Consider the following 20,847-nt stretch of genomic DNA (forward strand, 5'->3'; position numbering starts at 1 on the left):
GTGTATAATGGCCAGGAGCTGGTGTACAGTGTCATTACCGTGCGACCAAGGAGTAATTGAGAACAAAATGATCCATGCAATAATTAATTTTATTAAAACGTTAAAATTGATGCAGAACAACAACATCACTATTTGGCAATCTGGAACGTGTGAAAAATGTCAGTAAACACTTTTATTTTAAGGTTTGCATATTATGCACTGGTTACAGCTTTTTAGAGCATAGCTAATGTCATTCATTGTTAATCCAACAACGTTCTTTCATATTTAAGTTTCAAGTATCATATTACTGACCATTTTTGGGTAGTGTTATATATTACTATGACCCGCAAACAATGTCCAATATACATCCCTTCAAAAGAAAAGTGGTACCAAAATGTCAAGTCAAATTCTTCATATTAAACATTCACTTTTAAAACATGGTTTTGTATCGAAATGGTGTTAGATCCATTGGTCCCAGTTAATTGTATTACAGCATATCTCTATTATAGGGAAACACCCCAGGTGAATACTGCAAAAATGTGACTAGTAAATATCACCATAAAACTTCTCTAGATGATAACTTGTAGTAAGACATTTTTTTGTGTGTGGGTGTGTTACAAGTTTTCTGAATTATTATGTTTAAATATGCAAATAATGCATTATCTTTAAATATTCACTTATATGCATACATTTCCAAAACAGATATCTGAACATTAGATAAAGCCAGGCCCAAAATTTTTGACTTTCTTTGTTGTTGTCATGTTAGAGTCAAAGTTTTTTCAGCCACAGTTTCGGTTATATATATATATATGTTGATCCCTTCAAAAATTTTGAAAATACTATCAATACTCATCAGCCATTAAAAAAATCATTTTTTGCCATATTTTTAGGAATAAAATGTTACATAAACCAGGCAATAAATGCTTTATGAACAACCCTCGCTGTAAAAACGTTAATGATATAGATAGGAATGACATTAGAAAGTTTGGTGTATGTCAGTGTTACTGAAGTTGAGATTTTTGGCTCAGAGTATGAGAAAAAAAACTCCCTTTGAGAATATGGCTTTTAAAGATAAGTACAATTCCATACATTTGACCAAAAATAAGACAGTGGGGTAAAAATTTAAAAATGTAACTAATGTATATTACCATGAAACTTCCCCAGTTGATTACTTATGTTAAGACAATTATTGTAATGTTGGATTAGATTTTTTGGAAATGTATGTGTAATTATGCAAATGAGGCATTGTCTAATTAAATATGTGCTTTTACATAAAATTTCAGAACATAAGTCTGAACTTAAATAACCAACTCAATGTGTATTTTGGTATTTTCTTTCCATTAGTTGCAAAGGCAAGGTATCCCAAAATCTCAAAATTGACCACTGCATGAAAAAGTATGTTTTCACCTGGGGTGTTTCACCTTTTGGCATCACAAGTCTTTTCAGAATCCTGGTCCAGTGGGAACAACTGAGGTTTGTAGTGGTGATCTGTGGTTTTTGGGTTCTACCTCCTCTCTCCGTGATCCTCTTCCACCCACGCTACAATCTTCCCCTCCCAGCCAGGCACGACTGCTCCATCCTGGAATACCTGAACAGCATACATCCAGCATTTACATATCTAAGAGATACTCGCAACTATAACGCACAAAGGTCTGGGTAGAAAGCGAAAATGTCTCCTCAGTCCTCCTGCAGTGTTTTGAAATATAGCACAGCCACAGCTATTATTAGCATATCTCACTCCCTAACTGCCTTTTCGTATTCACCTGCTGATGTGAAAAGAAGTAGGGGCAATAATTTTACTCCCACACCTACCTCCTCTTTCACTGTGCCAAACTCTGGGTCAAGGGCCTTAAAGTGGTATCTGAAACTGCCTTGTCTGTCTACGGCGGCCTTGAAGTCTCGCAGTGTCACCTCACCCAGCCTGTAAGGGTGAGCTGTTAGTGATGATCTATGCACACATACACCCACATACACATTTTTCTAAGATAAACATTTAACCAGCACAGATACTACAGCATGTATTTACAGCTCAGGTCATACCTGAATTAAGACATGAGTCCTCAGTGTGCAGCTCTTCACAAACAGCTGCTTAAAGTGAATGCATGATACAGGGAGGTAGCAAAAAATGTTATGTGAAGTGTGTTTATTTTCACCTTTTTGGGATGTTAATCAGAAATGGAGTGAGTGAGCGATCAGTGAAGTAGAGCACTTTAGTGGAGACGGCAGTGTCCAGGCCCGGGCTGCTGTGTGAGTGCGCCATTTCTGGAAATAAATACCAAAACAACAAACACTGTTTTTAACAAGTGGAGTCTAAAATTGCTTAAGCTTCACAGCCAATAAATGTCCTCTCCATACATAGCAGTAGTGTAATTGAACGGCTCAATTTGATTTAACAGCCAGTGTTGAGATGTTGCAGAGGGTGGCACATCCTAAGCAAAACAAGGATTTTGTTTGTCTCACTTGAGCTCTGCGGCCAGGAGTCACGGTCTGTCGAGTTGGCTCTGCGTCCTGGTGATTTAAATTCCTCCTAGAAGAAGAACCAATTACTCATGGTAAACAGTTGAATGCCATTTGTTGTTGACTCACACATCAGGTGACAGATGTGTTGCTACTTCTTAAGATTTACTCTGAAATGCTGTGTGTGTGTGTGTGTGTGTGTGTGTGTGTGTGTGTGTGTGTGTGTGTGAGAGAGAGAGAGAGAGAGAGAGAGAGAGAGAGAGAGAGAGAGAGAGAAAGAGAAACAGTGTGTACCCCTCTGTCCTGTCTGCGCTGACTGTCCAAAGTGTGCAATCGGTCCATGAGGCTGGACACGCCCTGCTCCAAGGTGTCCAGAGTGTGATGTTGGGGGTCATGGCCAGAAAAGCTGTCCCTCAGACTACGCAGTGCCTCCCTCACCAGCTGCAGCTCTTCCCCCTATGACAAACGGCCTCTTGATTGTCAAACAACCTCTATAAATTTTGCTTTTAATATTAAGACAAGAAGTATGGAAGCCCATTTTCACCAAGAGAAAATGTATAAAAAGTTACATTTGTGGTAAAATTATGCAATGTCAAACTAAAAATTGACTCCCTGATTTAAAGTTCAGACTTATTTCACTTTAGTGTCTCGGAAGTATGAATTTGTAATTCAAAGTTTTTGAATTAACATCTCATGATTTCTGACTTATCTCATAACTCTGACAAAGTATCTTATAGCTTTTTGACTCTGTGCCTCAAAATTTTCAATACAGTATATTATAATTTCAACTAAGTCAAGATTTTGAATTATTTTCTTACAATTCTGACTAACCAAGAGTAACTTTATTTTTTTTGTCATGCATAACTTGTAAATAATATTCTTTTTCCTACCAGAAAAGAACTTCCATACAATAAGTCACCAAAATACGACAATAAACAGCAATTGTTGGTATTGATTAAAGGTCCCATATGATGCTCATTTTCAGATTCATACTTGTATTTTGGGTTTCTACTAGAACATGATTATGTGCTTCAATGTTCAAGAAACACTTTGCCTTATACTATCTGCCTAAATATACCTCTCTTCACCCTCTTTCTGAGATGCTAAGTTTTAACACTTTTCTCCTTCAGCCCCCCCTCCTAAAAAAGCACAGTTGTCTCTGACTGGTCAGCATTTCCAGGTCTTCCACTTCTGCATGCTAGGCGTCTCTGCACCGTCACTGCAGCATGAAAATGGCTGTATGACACTGTAGTGGTATCTTCAACCTATTTGTGACATCGCAACTTTACTGAAGTCCTGACGGCTTATTTAAAGGCACAGTAAATAAATATGGACTTTGTGCATTTCTCTGTGGACTGAGCAATTTTATACATTCACAGTACTTACGTAGCACATGTGCCTGCTTTATGATATAAAAGTTGACACAGAATCAGTCTTTTCACTATATTACAGAAAAAAATAAAAAGGGTACGCACTGGTGCACTGTGTTGGAATACTGCAGGAGATGTCGACACCACTGAGTTACTGTAACCTCCACTTTCACTCCTGAATGACTGCAAAATGGACAAAGATACATAAAAATGAGGCTGCAGTTATCCTATAATAATGTAAATATAAACAAAATGCCATTAAAGAACAAAATCTGTGTAGCCAAAGCCTGATTAAGTTTATTTCTCTATGCACTAAGCCTCTATTGTTGTCCAAAACCAATTTAAAATACATCTGTGAGCCCCTGTTGCACTAAATGTTTCTTTTTTACAATGAGCATAAGCATATTGTAGGTTATTTTTAAGAAAATCCCTCATACACCATCCTGCTGCTGTAAATACTCACCAAATGTGTATTAATGCGCAACTGAAAATAGTCCTGAACAAATGCACTTTTTACTTCTGTTTAAGTAATGTTTGTTAAAAACTACAGTGGCCAGCTATTTAAGGATATTGTTGAGATGGCTCAAAAAATATATATGCTTTTTAAACATATTCAGTAGATTTAACAGACTTAGCGGTGAGTTCAAGAATACAGAATACAAGCAACTTCTTTTGGTAAAATGTACTTTTATCACAGAGTTTGTGATTAGAATTGGTGTTAGTAGTTTTATTCTTATTCAGTTAATGTCTTTTGTTGTCTGATTCAATTTTATATTTGATTTTAAAATTTGTTGATTTCAATTACCTGTCTTGTGTGAATTCATTTATGCAAAACATTCTCTACCCCAACTCATCGTCAAATACTGACGCTTGGTCAAAGGCCCATCACATCAAAATATGATGTACTAGGTTCCCCTCCTGCATCAGTTTTGGATGTTCACGGACAGCATGTCAATTTCTGCCCGTTACATGCAAAAAGTGTTGTTAAAAAATAAACCTAGAGTGTAGGTAAAAACTTCATTTTTAGGTTTACTTAGTTAGGTAACAAAAAGAACATAGTTAGGTTTCGAAAAATAAATAATGGTTTGGATTAAAATAAGTATGCTTGTTACTAAAGATAAGATAAGATAATAATCTTGTGCAAAAAGACAAACAAAAAAATTACCTTGGGGCTTTTGGGGCTATAAATAAATATTATTATTATTATTATTTTGCATGCTTTTCATATTCAAAGGTAAATTGTTTAAACACTTGAAACATATAATCCCTACCCGTCCGAGGCCAACTTCATGTGCTTTATGTTGAGCTTCATCAAGCTTTTGCTGCTGTTGCTGCAGTATTCTGTCCTTCCTCCCGAGCTGCTGCTATGGTGACAGGAAAGATGGATGATAAACAGTAAGTCTGCATATGCATATATTTGTATCCCAAAAATGCATTGAAGTATAAACAATGAAAGACAATACCTCATATTCACTGAGTAATTTGTTCCGTTCACTCAACTTTAGTTTGAGCTCCACCTGCAAACAGACATATCTGCGTGATATATGTGTTACATCACTCTCACATAAACCCACATCCACGGGTCAAGCGAGTCAAATATTTTATCGTGTCAAATGGAAATCATCACTTGTCTCACATTTTCCCCTTCCAGCTGATCTTTGGCCATGTTGCACCTCAGTAGTTCCTGCTTTAGCTGCAGCACAGCATCCTCCTGCACTGCCAGACGCTGCTGCAGAGCATCCTAATGAGAAGAGGGGGAGATCAAAGAAACGTCCAGAGGAGACCTGAATACAGATTCGCCGCATCCACCTGTCTTATCAACGGCACACACCACCATCTAAACTTTGTTATCTTTATGAAGAAACTAAATAATACACATTGTGCATGACAGAAACTGCAGAATCATCTGTTTGGCACGCCACAGGAGTGGAATACATTGAATTACATCCTTAAATCCATTTTAATTCACACACAAAGGACAAAATTTGAGTAAGAGGTTTACCTTGATGGCCTGAAGGTGGCGTGCCTCCTGTTTGTTTCTCAGAAGTTCCCTCTAAGAGCCATGAACAGAGGCATTAGAGAAAAAGGGTTCTTTGCTTGTACGACAGCTCATCTATATTAAAACCTAATTACATTTAGTAACTGTACCTTGAGATCAAGGGCTTCCTCCATGCTTTGGTCCAGACGACTGCGGATTAGAACCTTCAAAGGGAGAGGGTACGAGCAGCATAATTAGAGAATGGAAAAATGTCAAAACGTATGAGCAGGCAGTGTGCCTGCATGACAGCGGCCTAGCAGATCAGAGAGATTCAATTGTGCTCTACTGTAGCCACTCTCAGGAGCAGTGATGGCTGCAAACATCATCACAACAGAAGGGCTGACACTGACACTTCACACAGAGTGGTGAGCAAGTGTTGGTTTCTCGAGTTAGCTGATAGAGGGCACTGTACCAGCTGCTGTTCAGCGTTAGCCCGGTTATCTCCAAAGCTCACAGATCCATCTTGGTCCTCCTCGGGGAGGGAGCCGTGAAGCAGCAATGCCTGAGGACAAAAATAATGCACATACATACAGATACACCTTGAGTGAAGGCCTGTAGGCAGTCATAATTAAATAAACATGGCAGAGAAGCCTGATTTATTTCTGCATTTGTATTTGTAAATACAGCAGTTTGGAATTTTATACTTGGCTGCACAACAAGGTTCCCATTTCAGCTGATAAAGACGATGAATTTAACTGGATTAAACCGTATCAAATTGAAATATTATTGAAAAGCCCGGAGGATTACACACAGACTTCCGCCTCTCACCTGCTCTAACCTATATACACAGTGCATAGTAGCATACACAAACATATTCAAATATAACACAAAAACTGCGCCTTGATAATCAGACTGAATAATGAAAATTATTGAAGGGTTAAGCAATGAGCTTATCAAAATAGCTTCTTTTAATGCATAAATACTGATAACCAATTAATTTTTCTTATAATTTATGTCATTATTTTTTGTTGTATTGCAGTTAGTTAAGTTTTCTATGAATCACCGGAAAACAAGGGTCATGGTACACCTTTTTTTCCAGTTTCTTTTGTTTTCTTACATGTACATAGATGTAGATTTCAGGGGGGACACAGAGGACATGCCCCCACAATATTTAGAACATGTGCATTTGCCTCCCTCCATAAAAACATTAAAGTAGCAGAGGACTCTTACTTGATCGAATTATAGACATTTATACCATACACTGATGCCCATAAGGTAAGGTCCCCATATTAGTGCTTAAAAATTAACCAGAATACTGGAAATTAAGTGTTGATGCTCAAAGATTTCCGACAGGCACCCTAAACATACATACATATGTGTCCCCCCAAATGTTGAAACAAAATCTACACCATGGTGCATGTACAATTACATATGTCCATATAAATCTGTAAATGAAGCTGCTGTATTTTGTTTTTACTTAAATTATTTGAATTATTGAACAAATATTAGATATGAGTGGTGATTCTGAGGTCTGTAACCAGGCTACAAAAACTCAAATCTAGAAAAAAAAATGTTTCTTACTAATTTGAAACCTGGGAAGACAAATATAGAAAGACAGAACTGGTCAGCTTCTCATAAACATTGCATTAAACATGCACATGTATTATAAATAAGAGTGGAAAGGAAGGGTTTTATTGTGCAATACACTTACACATCTATCTTTAAATAACACCGACAGTATGTAGCACCAACATGACAAAATATAGATTGTCATGTTAGTGGTGCATTGTCATTTTTGCAAAATATAAGGCCAGTTTATCACCTATTATTTTACATATATACTGTATGGTGAAAATGTGGACAATATACGGTAATAATAAAGACACCATATATTTTTATCTAAAACTTTTTATCCATAAGCAGCAGAACAACTGTGTACAGGTTAAGTGGGTTGTAATACTTTTGCAACAAATGCACTAAATGCTACAACAGTAGAAGATTTGATTACCATATACTTAACCTGAAAGCCCCAGCTATCATGTAATTCTTTTACAATAAAAGCACAGATTTTGCAATATTTTGCAAATATTCCTGATATTAAACATTAGAGGCATCTGACCCAGTGGCAGTTCTTTCTATATGTAACACAGGCTGGCTTTTGTGACACTTGCAAAAACAAAATTGAACATAAGTGTATGCGTATGCATGTTTATTTGTAAGCATGTGTCAGTCAATTTAAGTATTGCATTATCGGTGTGAATGTGTGTGGGTATGTGTACTTTGGTATATGTTTATATGTTATGGTAGTTGTTTGGGGGAATTAGATAACATGCCAATGGTGGGTCAGGTTTTGTGACCATGGTGAGCTGGTGATGTATGTGTGCACCCTGCTGTATGTTGTTGACATTGTTTGGCTTGATAGGAAATAAATAAATACATTTTTTTAAATGAAATGAAAAGGCAAAAGCCATCTGGGATGCAGCACAATAAAAGAAATAAGAAGATTCAATTTGCCAATTTGAACATATTGTAATCTATTATTGTTTGTTACCAGTTGTTATTGTTTTTAGCTGTGTTCTTTATTTGTGATAATTACACAATAGATTTTGTTATTGTTATTAATAAATATAATAATAATAAGTAGAAGAAGAAGAAAAAGAAGAAGAAGAGTGCTAGGTCTGGCATTGATCTGGCCATGGGTTCAATCATCACATAAGTTATTTTGCATACACTTGGACCAGCTGTATATTGATTTTACAGTGAAAAAAATTGAGATTAGATTGTTAGCCTGACCAGGGATGTAACGTGTCCTTTCTCAGCCAAATGTTTCAACAAAGAAATCATGTTCATTTGTTTCTTTATTATCTGAATGTACCTTTATTATTTTATTCATATTCTCTCACATGTATTTAATCCATCTGAACTGCTGGAAAACGCTGTAGGTGTGAGAAGAAGATCAAAATCTCACTGTGTGCTGCATCTGCAGTCTGTGTGCCTTCTGTTACTGCATTTCTATTAAAAGTGCAGTTGTTTGTTTTTCAAGTGTGTCATCACCAGGCAGTTTGTTTTTCAAGTGTGTCATCACCAGGACTTACCTGTAGGCGGAACACCATCCTCCTGGCCTCCTGCATCTCCTTCTCCAGCTGCTCCTGGTGGGCGTCCAGCTGTTCCTCCCAAGACTTCTCTTCCTCCTGCACATCATGCCCAAGGGAGGGACACAATCCACACAGAGACACATCCTCTGAAAGGAAGAGAGGTACAGGGGATATGAGGCAAGGGAACGATTTTTTTCCCTTTGTAGCGATTCACTGCATCGTATCTTGCTCTACAAGAGTTGATGTGCAGCCAACCAACCTGTGACAGATTTCTTCTCTGTCAGCTCGGATTTGTCATCTCGAAGTTCCCCCTGGTCCTCAGACTGATCATGGAGTGTTTCTTCTTTAGGGGTGTCAGCGGACTGGGTGATAACATACTCCTCTTTGGGGGAGTGAGCGGGGCTGGCTGAGCTGAGACTGAAACAGATGGTGGGCACAGGCAGGAATGAGTGTGTGTGTTTGCATCTCTGCCAAATGAACAACAATAAATAAACCTAGCGACATAAAATGGAGATATACGCTTTAATAACTCCCCAAAGAGCATAAAAATGTGAGTTAATTGCATCTGGGCTAAATATTTTAAACCAGATCTGTTTTTTAAACATGCAATGCCCATAGGAATACAGTGTATCACACACTCTTTAACAAATAATAAAATAATAAAAACACACAACAGAACAGGACTGAAACCTGTTCAGAAAATACACAGCAGGAACAGGAATGCACCCAACACTGTCATCTTTCCCACAGGAAATTCTTCACATAGTTTTCTCCCCCTTTGGCCATAATTTCAAAACATGATGCTTATATGGTTTCTGAGTAGCTGGTTTTCTTGCAGCTTGTTTGAATATGTGTTTTGTGTTTTCTGAGAGCATCTCCAGCCGCCTAAGGTTCAGGCCGGCTGTCATCTTCACTCTGCTGTGTTTGTAGAAACAGGACACAGCTACTGTGACCTGTAACCTATGGCATTATGCATGGTCCTTTAGCATGGGATTCCTTCTTTTTTCCCCTCTGCATCTGGCCTGTGTCTGTGGAAACAGACCTAAACTCTATGCTTAAGAAAGAAAAAAGATGCATCGCAATTCATCACCCTGCTCCTGAGGCCAAAAACTCAGACAGAAAAAAAAAATAACTGTGGACCTAACTGTGGGATAAAAACTGTGTTTAGAAACCAAAGAATGCCCTGGGGGATTGCATTTGCACAGTTTAACATGTTCTTCCCATATGCAGAGAGATTTAGATTGCAGCCGATGAGATTTTCTGCTTATCTAATAGCATTACTCAGCGCAAGCTAATATCCCAACAGACAGTAAACAGTTGTATTATCTGTCACATTTGAGTTCACACTGTCTCTTAAGAGAATAATTGTGCACATGTTCCTGTGACTGCTTACCATTATGCACACCTAAGTTCTATCTCTTAGACACCAAACAAACTGGAAACAAGGGTCTGCGGCCATGCTAGCAGCATTTTGAGGCTGTACTAAAGGGTACCTTTGACCTACATGCTCAGGTCATTATGCTTAATGCTTAACATTGCAATGCTTACATGTTGATCTTTAGCAGGTAAAAAGTATACCGTGTTCATCATCTTAGTCCAGTATGCTGACATTTAGTGTTTAGTGCTTATTAGCACGAAACACAATGTACAACTAAAGCTGATGTGAATGTTTTGCAGGTATTTGGTTGACATGATAATGCTGCTATGGAAAGTTAAGGGATTGTCAAGTTAATATAATGAATCCAGAAGGGGGTAATGAATATTTGTACCACATATACACTAAAAACCACAACCTCACGGTGGCCCTGTAGGGAAAGTCAGAGGGTCACCAAAATGATTGAGTCATTGTCTGGACAACATGGATATCTGTAATATACTTCAATAGCACTCTCAAGGTGGAGCCAAAGGGGGCCATGGCTCCCCTGATACAATTACAGGCCCCCCATCACTTACCCCTCCCCTGGGGCAAATAACTGGGGGACAGAACTACTGTCTTTAAGGGCCCTGAAGCACCAAGGCAATGTCGGTCAATGTTGGGCCATCAGCGTCTGTCGCCCTAGTTTTTTCCTGTGTGTCCTTCATTGTCAGCTTTTTTTGTCTGACTTGATATATTGAATCAGCATTGGAGACGTTATAGCCCATTGGTGAACTAAATCACTCTGATTGGCAGCTCAGCTCAGCGCACAAGAAGAGAAACGGAAGTGAGTAATGTTAGACAGCACATCATTGCATCTCGCTGGTTTAGGAGCTGAAATTACTGCAATCACTCAGGTGTTGTGTTCCCATCAATGCTGATCAAAGCTGGAGGCGACAAAAACCCGTGTCTACTGCAGAAATATTTGACCCGGGTGTGAATGCCGTTTGTACGCATTACCACTGCATTAAAAAGCCATATGTTAGTGGGTATTAGTGCGTTATTTGTGTAGTGGGAATGAGGCTTAAGGCATCCATTGGTATCAGCTATGTTGGCATAGCTAGTTGAGAAACGGGCTAAATATCGCTTCAAAGCTCTGGCCAGACAACAACTAGCATAGCCTTTCTCAGAGGGGTTCCTTAAACTCATGAGGTGAGAGTTTAAGGAACCCCTCTAAATGAAAATGGGTTCTTTTCCCACGAGTCACCCCTAAATTAGCATGTTTCCAGTAAATGTTTTATTTCTGACAACAAACGTACACCCTTAAATTAAAGGTATATATTTGTCTTTTTAAGGAGGAGGACAACTATCCTATTTGAAGAGCCATCAATCACCTAACATGTATAGATACAGTAGATAACACATTAAATCAGGATTTTTGTAGAACTCAAATGTGAACTATACTGGTACTTCCAGTATACATCAGATAATTCAGTAGGGTTATTTGTAAAATAAGAAACCAAAGTTTATCAGTATGCAATTTCTTAACTCTCCATAGTGTAACAGTTTTCTGCTAGCTAATATAATATAATGGCATAACACAATTCCTGAAATACAGTTGTGGCTTTTGGTTTTGTTGTGCCACCCAAAATTTTTCAGTGGCCCATCTGGCCACCCCAATGAAAATTTTCTGGGGGCGCCACCGTTTCATGGTAATTTCTCACATAGTTGATGACATATTTCAGATTGGACCAAAGTGGAGGAAAACGCAATAATCCAATATAGTTTCCTTCTGCCAGCATGCAAATGAAAATCTCATTTAAATTTTAAATTTGGAAAAGTTTATTCACATGAGAATTAGATTCACCACACATAGAGACTTGAGATAGTTTGGTCCTCTCAGCGTCTCAGAAAGAGTAACTGCACCAGGTCACGTAAAAGCATGAACTGGGAGTCTTATCAGATGCTGCTGTGATTATCCCTAAGTGTTTCTGCAGAGAGGATCAAAGCAGCTGCCTTCGACTAATCTTGTCATTGCAGACGATGACATTAGCAAGATACCCTCTATCATTGTCTCAAGCTGCAGCAGTTCAATAAACTAACAGATTCATTTCTGATACTCACTGCTGTCTGTTGCACCAAAAGAACACACATGCAGATAGATCTGAAACATATGAGTTAAGCCAAAGATTAAGCGTTTGGATTTGCAAGAGATGAGCCTCAGTCAGTGCAACAGATTAACATAATTTGATCAGCAATAGTAGAAAGTTACTAAATACATTTACCCCAGTACTGTGCTGAAGTGCAATATTGAGATACTTTATTTCTCGTTAATGCTACATTATACTTCTGCTTTCCTACATGTCAGAGGAAAATATTGAACTTTTTACTGAACTTTTACTATATTATGTTAAAAACACAATAATCTTATAAAATACAATGCCTTGTTAAAGATTAAACCAGAAACTCCCAAACACTGTTAAACTTCCTAAAGAAATACTTTTTTGCAAGCTTTTGGTAGCTAGACCTTCATCAGGCAAAACAATAACCACGTATTTTTTAAGTGCATTTTTTAATAATTTATTTTTTTAAACAGATGCTACCAATTCTTTTGGGATTTTACAATGCAACTTTAAAAAATATAATACAGAGTGGATATGTAATTTCTTGGTGTAAAAAATCTAAGCATTAACCAGCAGGAGATAATTTGAAAGGACTAGGCCTAGTTCAACACAGTAGCCCATAGTTAGCTTGTTTGTTAACAAATCTAGGCTTTTTAAGATTTGTTTGCAGTCTAAAAGTGAGCTTTAATGTGGAAAAATAGACAGCGTGTACTTGTTGTCTAGATATAATTTAATATGTTTAATCTTCATCTGAATCATGAAATGGACGAGCTGGTAATGGAAGTGAGACAGTGGTTGCTAGGCAATAGCAGCTCAGCTCACAGTGGCAGGGACACACCCACACCTACTGCACTGTAAACACTGAGAACAATGACCTGGACAGTTAGGGTGTCTAAGTCACATTGTTATGGTAAACTGCATTACTAACACTAACCCATGAGACCAACAAGCTGATCAAGACTATTAATTTAATGTATTTTCTCCTGAATTTAGGCCTGATATGTTGTATATCTGTACTACTGATGCAGCCAGCAGACAAAAATAGCAGCTTGGTTTGACAGAGAGTGAAAATAATAATTTTTAAAAACAGCACTTACCATTTCATCTGTTTGGCTCCCATGCTGGTGTTTACAGGCTTAACCTCCCATACAGTCGTTGCCCCGCATCTGGGTGATGCTCTGCCTCTCAGTCAGGACCATAGCCCAAACACAGCCGGAGACAGCAGGGAGGGGAGCAGCCCTGAAAGCAGCAACCAGAGGCGTCTCCACGTCGCACACTGTGTTCAATCAGAAATAACAGCACGTTCAAATCCTCTCCAGCAGCATATTCCTAAAACATAAAGCTCCAAATCCTAATCAAAAGCCCTGAATCCTTCGACTAAATCATACCAAGGCTGAGTCCTATAGCTGGCAGAGAGTGACAGAGAGAGACAGAGGGAGAGAGGGATTGGTGCTCAGCAAGACCAGCGACTGAAGTCTGCCTGGTTTCTCATTGCACTCGCCTTGTGCTTGAGCTCACCCGCTCCCATTCACGAACACAATGTTTTTTGTTCCTTGCAGACAAGAACTGATGCAGCTCTTGTGCATCTTTTACACCCTTTTTTCACGGCCGGTCTTTTTTGCGTTTATTCCCTCTGCACTCCCTCCCTCCTTCCCCTCTTTTTCTTCTGCTCGGTCGCACTGGCTTTGTATCAGTCCTTCCTTCTTTCAGTGAGCGAGGATGTCAGACATGGCTCTGTCTGGGTGTGTTTACCCTCCCCCTCTCCTTCATTCCTCCTCTCTCCTTTGCTCACTGCTCTCTCCTTTCACAAGGAGGAGGAGGAGGAGGGAGATTTTCTCCTTTTCTCTCCTTTTCTTTTTCTTTTTGTGGACTGTATGTCACTGCAGCTAAAATGAGACGTGAATCGACAAAGAGACATGAAAATATAGTTGTTGTTTTCTTTGCCAAATCACCGGCTTGCGTAACAAAAACATAACAAGCAAGCCAGAACATGTGATGATATATTTAAACAGCAAGAAGTACAGAGTTACTTGGATATTAGCAGACAAAAAATGCTATTTATAGAATGCAAAGATTAGCATACAATTACAGCTATTTTCACATTTTTCAGACAGTAATCAACAGCATTTTAACTAAAAAAAAAAAGTTAGATAGAGAATGCCCTGAAACCTTAGAGCTATCAGATTGAACCAAACTGTAAAATGTGTCAGATTTATCATTTGAGCAGCAGGAAACAGAAACAAAAGGTTTTGGGTTTTTTTTTTTTAATGATGTGCCGCTCAGTTTTAAGTCATGTTTAAAAACCACTTGGGCTGAGCACACTGTCATTTAGCTGTTAGAAATGTTGCTGTTGTCATCAGTAAGCATGTTAAATAGGTCTCTGTGTGGCAGCTTGCAGTTCTGCCCAGAACAAAATGACAGTCTTAAAATTTGCATGAGCTCCATCAACACATGCTTAAATGAGCTACTTTACTGTAGAGCAATGTTGCAGAGGCATGAAAGTGACCACCAGCATTAGATTTACCCTGTGTACTAGATCAAACAGCAGAGGCAAGAGTGGTTTTTACTACTCCTCACATTAGTGTCAGTATTCAACAGATGATAGGACACAAGTAGTTCAAAACCAAAACCAGGCAGCCTTGTCTGAAGAAAATAATTTTCTATAAACTTTAAAAAGATTTACACTGAGGACACTGATAATTAATAGGAACAATAGGAAAAATGAAGTCTGTCTGTCTACTACTCTATTTTGTCAGTGTACTTAGAGAACTTAGAGCTCAACGTAAATACTAACATTTTAATTGTCATATCATTAAAAACAATATCTTTGGTAGCTCAAACACAACATCTAATTCCAGTATTTATGATCTAGAATAGGGCCAGACTAGGTCCATGCAGCCCTGTCTCCTGAAAATATATTTTTATAAAACTAATTTGAAACTGCAAATTTGTTTAAACACAACAAGAAGAGGAAATATTGCATAGTGAAAACAAATTTCAAGTGTTTTCGGCCAAACTAGGTAATCTAGCAATACAGTGTCCACTTGTAGTGACAACAGAATTATTAATGTTATTTCATATTAATAATTTTATTTAATTCTATTAACTTTTTTATTAATATTGAACTTCAATAGAAAGGCCAGTGCACACCTTCAAATATTATGTGGACAGGTGCATAGGAGAAAAAACACTTGCAGGTAAAAGAAGAGGGGTCCTGCACAGTGTCCTGTACTTGCAAAAAAACAATATTATTAAATAATCAGTAAGATGTTTTGGTCCCAATTAATTTTGAACCTAAATCACAATCTTTCTTTAACCATGACCAAAGTGCTTTTGTTGTCTAGACCTAAAAGACAAAGGCTCTGGACACACACCCGAAATTCAAGTGTCAAGGTCCTGCTCTTTGTACACTTGCCATCCTCTCTCCTTATCTTTGAACATAAGCCAGGCAGTGATTACGCTGCCACAAGGATGTAATCAAGAAAGCAGTTTAGTAACATACAAATGTAATTTCTAGGCAACAGAGTTGAACAGTGGAATAGTTGTAACAGCACCACTTTCATAAGGAAGGGATGACCCTTGAGCTGTGTAATAAATTTATTCCTGACCTTGCATGAAATTTATTCTTTGGACGAAGTCTGTCTTTTGAGTAGTAGGCAGACTGATACAGTTCATGTGAGAATCATGTAACTTCTGTAAGATTAGCAAGAAGTCTCTTGGGTAAAACGCAAGGCATTTCATCTTTGCTCATTTCAAACCACCATGCAGCAACAGCTCGCTAAACACTCGCTGACAGGCGTGGATGGTTTTAACAGATTTCACAACAACAAGTATCACAACAAATCATAATGACTACTAAACACATTTTCTCTATATTACTCCTTTTTTCAGCATGCCAAGAGAGTTGGTGAGAAAAACTGACAGGTGCACAAAGTGAGGCAGGGAAAGACAGCAAGGTCTGTCCCCAAAGAACACTCCGCCATGTGACACTGAGCAGATACTGCAAAAACAGCTGTCCTGTGTGGGTTAGCACAGCAGTCTAAAAGTCTTCAATTTGCAACAGGCACATATCTTAATTGACTGAGTCAGTAGACCTGCATTGTGAACTCACTACACATGGGGTACTAAGCATCTGACATAGTTGGAGAAGTTAGAAACATTGCTTTTTGTAGTGGACATGTAAGGATACTTTGTGCCAAAATTTGAGAGCTCCAACACAAACATTCAGCAAGTTACAGATGCTGAGACAGAAAGAGATACAACCACACCGGATCTTCCCTTCAATAAAAAAAAACTATTATACACTGCAATGAAATATTAAAAAATATGAAAGGGTTTTGTTAAAGATATACTCTGCAGGGTTTTCCTAAAACAAATGGAAAGACTCATACAGAAGTAATCCCTCTCAATTATTGCTTATGAAGTGTGTGGTGGTGTATTTTTCTGCACAAACTCTGCCTCCTGCCTGCATTCTCCATGTTAAGTACTATTTTATTTTTGTTCATAACTCTTATAGGCGTGTACTCCCGCAGTCTCTCTTTCAAACTCCGTGTAAACTAATTTGGATCAATGTTTGAGTGCTGCTTGGGCGGAGAAAGTCAGTAGTTTGTGACGGTGTGTCATTACATCTTGAAAAAAACGTAAATATAGCAAGGCACACGGCCAAAGCAGAGTAAATCTGGGGTTGGTGTTTATCTTCAATTTCACTGGCGAGTGTGTTTACAAACAGTAACTGACAATCCTGCATAGTATACTTTTAATTGTAAATTACAAATTCTTACATGTTTGGATCTTATCATAATATTATTCAGTACTTTTATAATCATCACATAAATTAACAATCCTCACTCCAAGCTCATTGAGAGGCACTTAATAGGTTAAACTGGCTCTCGTGATCTTTACATTTTGAATATGTTACACCTTGCTGCTCAATAATCTGGTTTCAGAACAAATTTGGGTAGAAGTTTGCAAAATTGCAAACAGCAGCACACAAGGAAAGTTTGCTTTTTTCTGTGAAGGCTACAACAAAAATCTCCCACCAGGCAAGTAAATCAAAGTGATATGCACATCCATCTATTTGATGGAAGAATCAAATGGCAAATTCAAAGTATCTCCATCTGACACCAGAGAACAAACACTGTTGTTCGCAAGAATAGTGGGCAGAAGGAGCTGCTGGTCGAGATCAGTTTGGCAAATTCAGTAGCTTCTTCAAAACCTTTCCAGAAACAGCCTTCATAAAGTTTCCACTGTTTTTTGTGAGCTCATTTCTATTCTTTGAATGTTTTTGCTCGAATATTAAAAAGACAAGGACAAACTCGAGTACAGGACCGGCAGATGATGATTTGGCAGACCAAGATGTGACTAAGGGAACTGGGGAGAAAGAAAGTGTTTCTTGAACAGATAATATTCTAGTTATGCATGGATGATATATGAGGAGTGACTTTGCTGTTCAAAGTGTGGCGGGAAAGTCATTCCACCACTGGGGAGGCAAGAAGGAGGTGAGAAGAAAGCTGGTTTGCCGCAGGGACAGTGTGCAGTCGGCGAATTTGTAAATCAAATGAGCTGCTAAAATAGGACAGATTGTTTGCGTGGTCACCGTGGATTCTGATTGTAATTTATTATTATGCCCGCCGTGAAATAAGAGTTACCCATCTCTTTTATATCAGTGACCTTCAAACAGATATGCATGAAACACCGTGGGCTGATAAGATTTTGTCCCTGAAAATCCCATCTATTTTTGTTGTCAAATACAATTTAGAGAAAAAGTCTGTAGCTATTTAGGTTTATTGTTCAGGAGATAGCACTGGAGACAGTAAATGATCAATCCTTTTCATTATAAATCAGCTGGTGTTCAAAATGTGTGTGCCTTATATATCTGCCATAGTAAACTATTTTTTTCTAAAATTATCTAAAAATCATCAAGCATTTAGAGCTCATACCTCTGCCAAAGCTTTTTAAAGCTGTTTAATTCAATTAAGTAGCTTTTTTGGTGAAAGGGAACATAACACATATGTTCAAAAATGCCGTAATCTTAAAGGGTAATTTTGGTGTTGTTTAAACTAGACCCTCTTTCCCATGTTTTTGTGTCTAAGTGACTAATTGGAACAACAAATTCGTCCAGTATTGTGGAGACTGCTGCATCGGCAAATCAGGCTGCAACGTAATCACTTGGGGCATTTGTTCACCATCAATTTAAGTCCACTAAAAGCTCCTGTTTTGTGCCCCTCACAGGCTCAAACTGGTATTTCAAGTGTCAACATATGACAACAATGACAACATAATGGGAAGGATCCCCACAGAGACAGACTATATCTACAAAAGTAAGATCCTTTTCATTTGACCAGAGACAGCCCCAAAACACCTATTGTTAAACACACCAGACTCCATTTGAATAAGCAGCAATTTTAATATTGTAAAACACACTTTATTCAAAATAGACAGAAATAAAATTAAACTCACAGAAACTGTCTTGTTTTTTTTTCCATTGTTCTAGCAATCACCGGCACTGGCTCAAAATAAAACCTAATTCACCCAGTTAGATGTGAAAATATAGTGCCTCTATTCACACTTACTGTTTATTTAAAAAAAAAAAGAAAAAGAAATGAATCTTACTCTAAATGTCTTTCTTTGCAGAAATCTTTTCCACAATGTTGTCTGACATGTAGAATAACAATCTGAGCCTGTCAATAGCAAGAAGGAGCACTAATAGTGGACGTAAATTGACAGTGAATTGACGGTGCTGTGAGTGTTTACATTGCAGCCTTTTTCACAGCTGGCAGCTGCAACACTCTTACTCAATACTCGACAATTTTTTTAAAAAATGAAGAAATGTAGAAAATATGGGAAAATGGGATCTGGGTTGCAAAATGCAATCCTGGATCCAGTTAGATTCAGGTATGAACACAAATACTTCCACCAAATTTCACTGAAATCTGCTGAAAAGTTGTTGTCCTATATCTTGTTTATTAATTACGTATTCACAAACAACAAATAAATATAACTGAAAAATATACCTCCAAAAGTCATGGCAGTAGTGGAGGTTTTCAGATCTGTAAAAATAGCAATACAAGTCCTGCATTCAAACCCTGACATATAAAAAAAGTGTAAGAGCAATTTCAGGAAATGTACTGAAACTAAAAGTATGCATGCATCTGAAAGGCCCTCTTCAGTTTTACATTCACAGAAAAGGGAACATCTGACATGAAGTAAAAGCACCTCAAGATTACAGTACTTGGGTGAATGTGGTGTATTGCTTTCAATTATTAATAAATGGACTCTTCTGCGGATTTAATTTAAATTTACTGTTGTTACAGTAAATATCAACCATTGTTTTCGATAGGACAGTTCTCAGTGGCCCACAGTTGTGCGTTAAATGACTTTGACACAACTGCGTCACATCTGTTTTAATTCATCTGAATCAACAAAGACTAAGCACCCTTCTTTGGTTACATTTGAACCACTGATCTATTTTGAGAGAAAATAATGAAAATATTTCTTCTTACAAAGGAGACATTTCCTAGTTCAACAGTCGTCTATGATTTGTGTTAAAAATCGTCCGCGGTGACTGGTGTCACAGGTTACAGAAGCTTCAGTGAGCATTAAGCGTCATAAAAAACAAAACACAGATACACTGCTGAGGAGAAACAAACAAAACTTCAAAAGGTCTAGCTTTCCAGTAAAAACACACCTGTTTCTGTCAGTGTGATGTTTTGGCTTAAGCAGTAGTCCAATGAAATGCCTGTAGCCTACTTCAAAGTCAACTTCTCCTATTTAAAACATTAATTATATATTCACTATAACTGTGGCGTAAGGCTGACAGGCGTTTATCTCGAATAAGGTCTAATATACATACATAATATAATTTAAAATGAGATGAAAGTTAAATTCCCAGCGGGTGATATTGGGAGCATATAATCATCTTCACTCAGTGATAATATGGAGCAACTTCATACATGTAGCCTAGTATACTATTTATTACCTCTAATTAGGCTACCACTTAATTGAGCAGCACTTACTCATCATCATACTATGCCTTTAAAATATTGGTTTGGATAACTGCCAGGGTATTTTAAATAGGCTGAGGCCTAATTGGTTTTAACAAAGTGATTCATCTGCTCGTATATATGTGCATATATTATCAGAACTGTTGATCACCACGTGGATGGCTGATGTTGCAGATAGGTTCTGCTGTTTGTAGCATCCCATGTGCAAGGCCTCTACATTAGTGGAACTGGGTTGCACAGAGTGTAGCTACTTTTAGATGTAGTTTGTTTTTATTTAGGTCAGAAATAGGTCATGCTAAGTCACATGCTCAGTACTTCCCAAACATGCATTTTCACAAACAAAAAGCTGAGTACTGGATTCTTGAACTGAAGAAAGCATAGATACATTTCACTTTAAGTTCAGTTTCAAAGGTTTTAAGCGGAAAAAATCATGTGTTTGGAAAGTGCAAAGTATACAAGTTGATGAATGAGACTTATGTTATAGACTT

The 20,847-nt window shown here is 37.9% G+C and overlaps 1 protein-coding gene across 4 annotated transcripts in view; it reads right to left on the reverse strand.

Moving 5' to 3' along the window:
- Nucleotides 1–71: 71 nt before the first annotated feature.
- The window catches only part of dixdc1a (DIX domain containing 1a), a 24,011-nt gene continuing 3,235 nt past the window's right edge, over nt 72–20,847 (reverse strand). Inside the window, exons 1-16 of one of the 4 annotated variants that reach the window (XM_088079064.1) lie at nt 13,858–14,252; nt 13,454–13,632; nt 9,139–9,296; nt 8,880–9,025; nt 6,257–6,346; nt 5,955–6,008; nt 5,809–5,859; nt 5,443–5,547; nt 5,270–5,323; nt 5,078–5,170; nt 3,912–3,989; nt 2,731–2,892; nt 2,440–2,506; nt 2,133–2,241; nt 1,792–1,900; nt 72–1,567 (exon numbers count right to left, since the gene is read on the reverse strand). In XM_088079064.1, the coding sequence (XP_087935190.1) occupies nt 1,484–1,567; nt 1,792–1,900; nt 2,133–2,241; nt 2,440–2,506; nt 2,731–2,892; nt 3,912–3,989; nt 5,078–5,170; nt 5,270–5,323; nt 5,443–5,547; nt 5,809–5,859; nt 5,955–6,008; nt 6,257–6,346; nt 8,880–9,025; nt 9,139–9,296; nt 13,454–13,476 (1,383 nt within the window). In that variant the 5' untranslated portion in view covers nt 13,477–13,632; nt 13,858–14,252 and the 3' untranslated portion in view covers nt 72–1,483. Of the gene's footprint in view, nt 1,568–1,791; nt 1,901–2,132; nt 2,242–2,439; nt 2,507–2,730; nt 2,893–3,911; nt 3,990–5,077; nt 5,171–5,269; nt 5,324–5,442; nt 5,548–5,808; nt 5,860–5,954; nt 6,009–6,256; nt 6,347–8,879; nt 9,026–9,138; nt 9,297–13,453; nt 13,633–13,744; nt 14,253–20,847 lie in introns of those variants that run through there. The other 3 variants (XM_042486733.2, XM_042486735.2, XM_042486731.2) reach the window with 3 other exon arrangements.

The sequence above is a fragment of the Plectropomus leopardus genome, chromosome 6 (genome assembly GCF_026936395.1).
Source record: "Plectropomus leopardus strain MGB_pleo_1.0 chromosome 6, ASM2693639v1, whole genome shotgun sequence".
NCBI lineage: Eukaryota > Metazoa > Chordata > Actinopteri > Perciformes > Serranidae > Plectropomus > Plectropomus leopardus.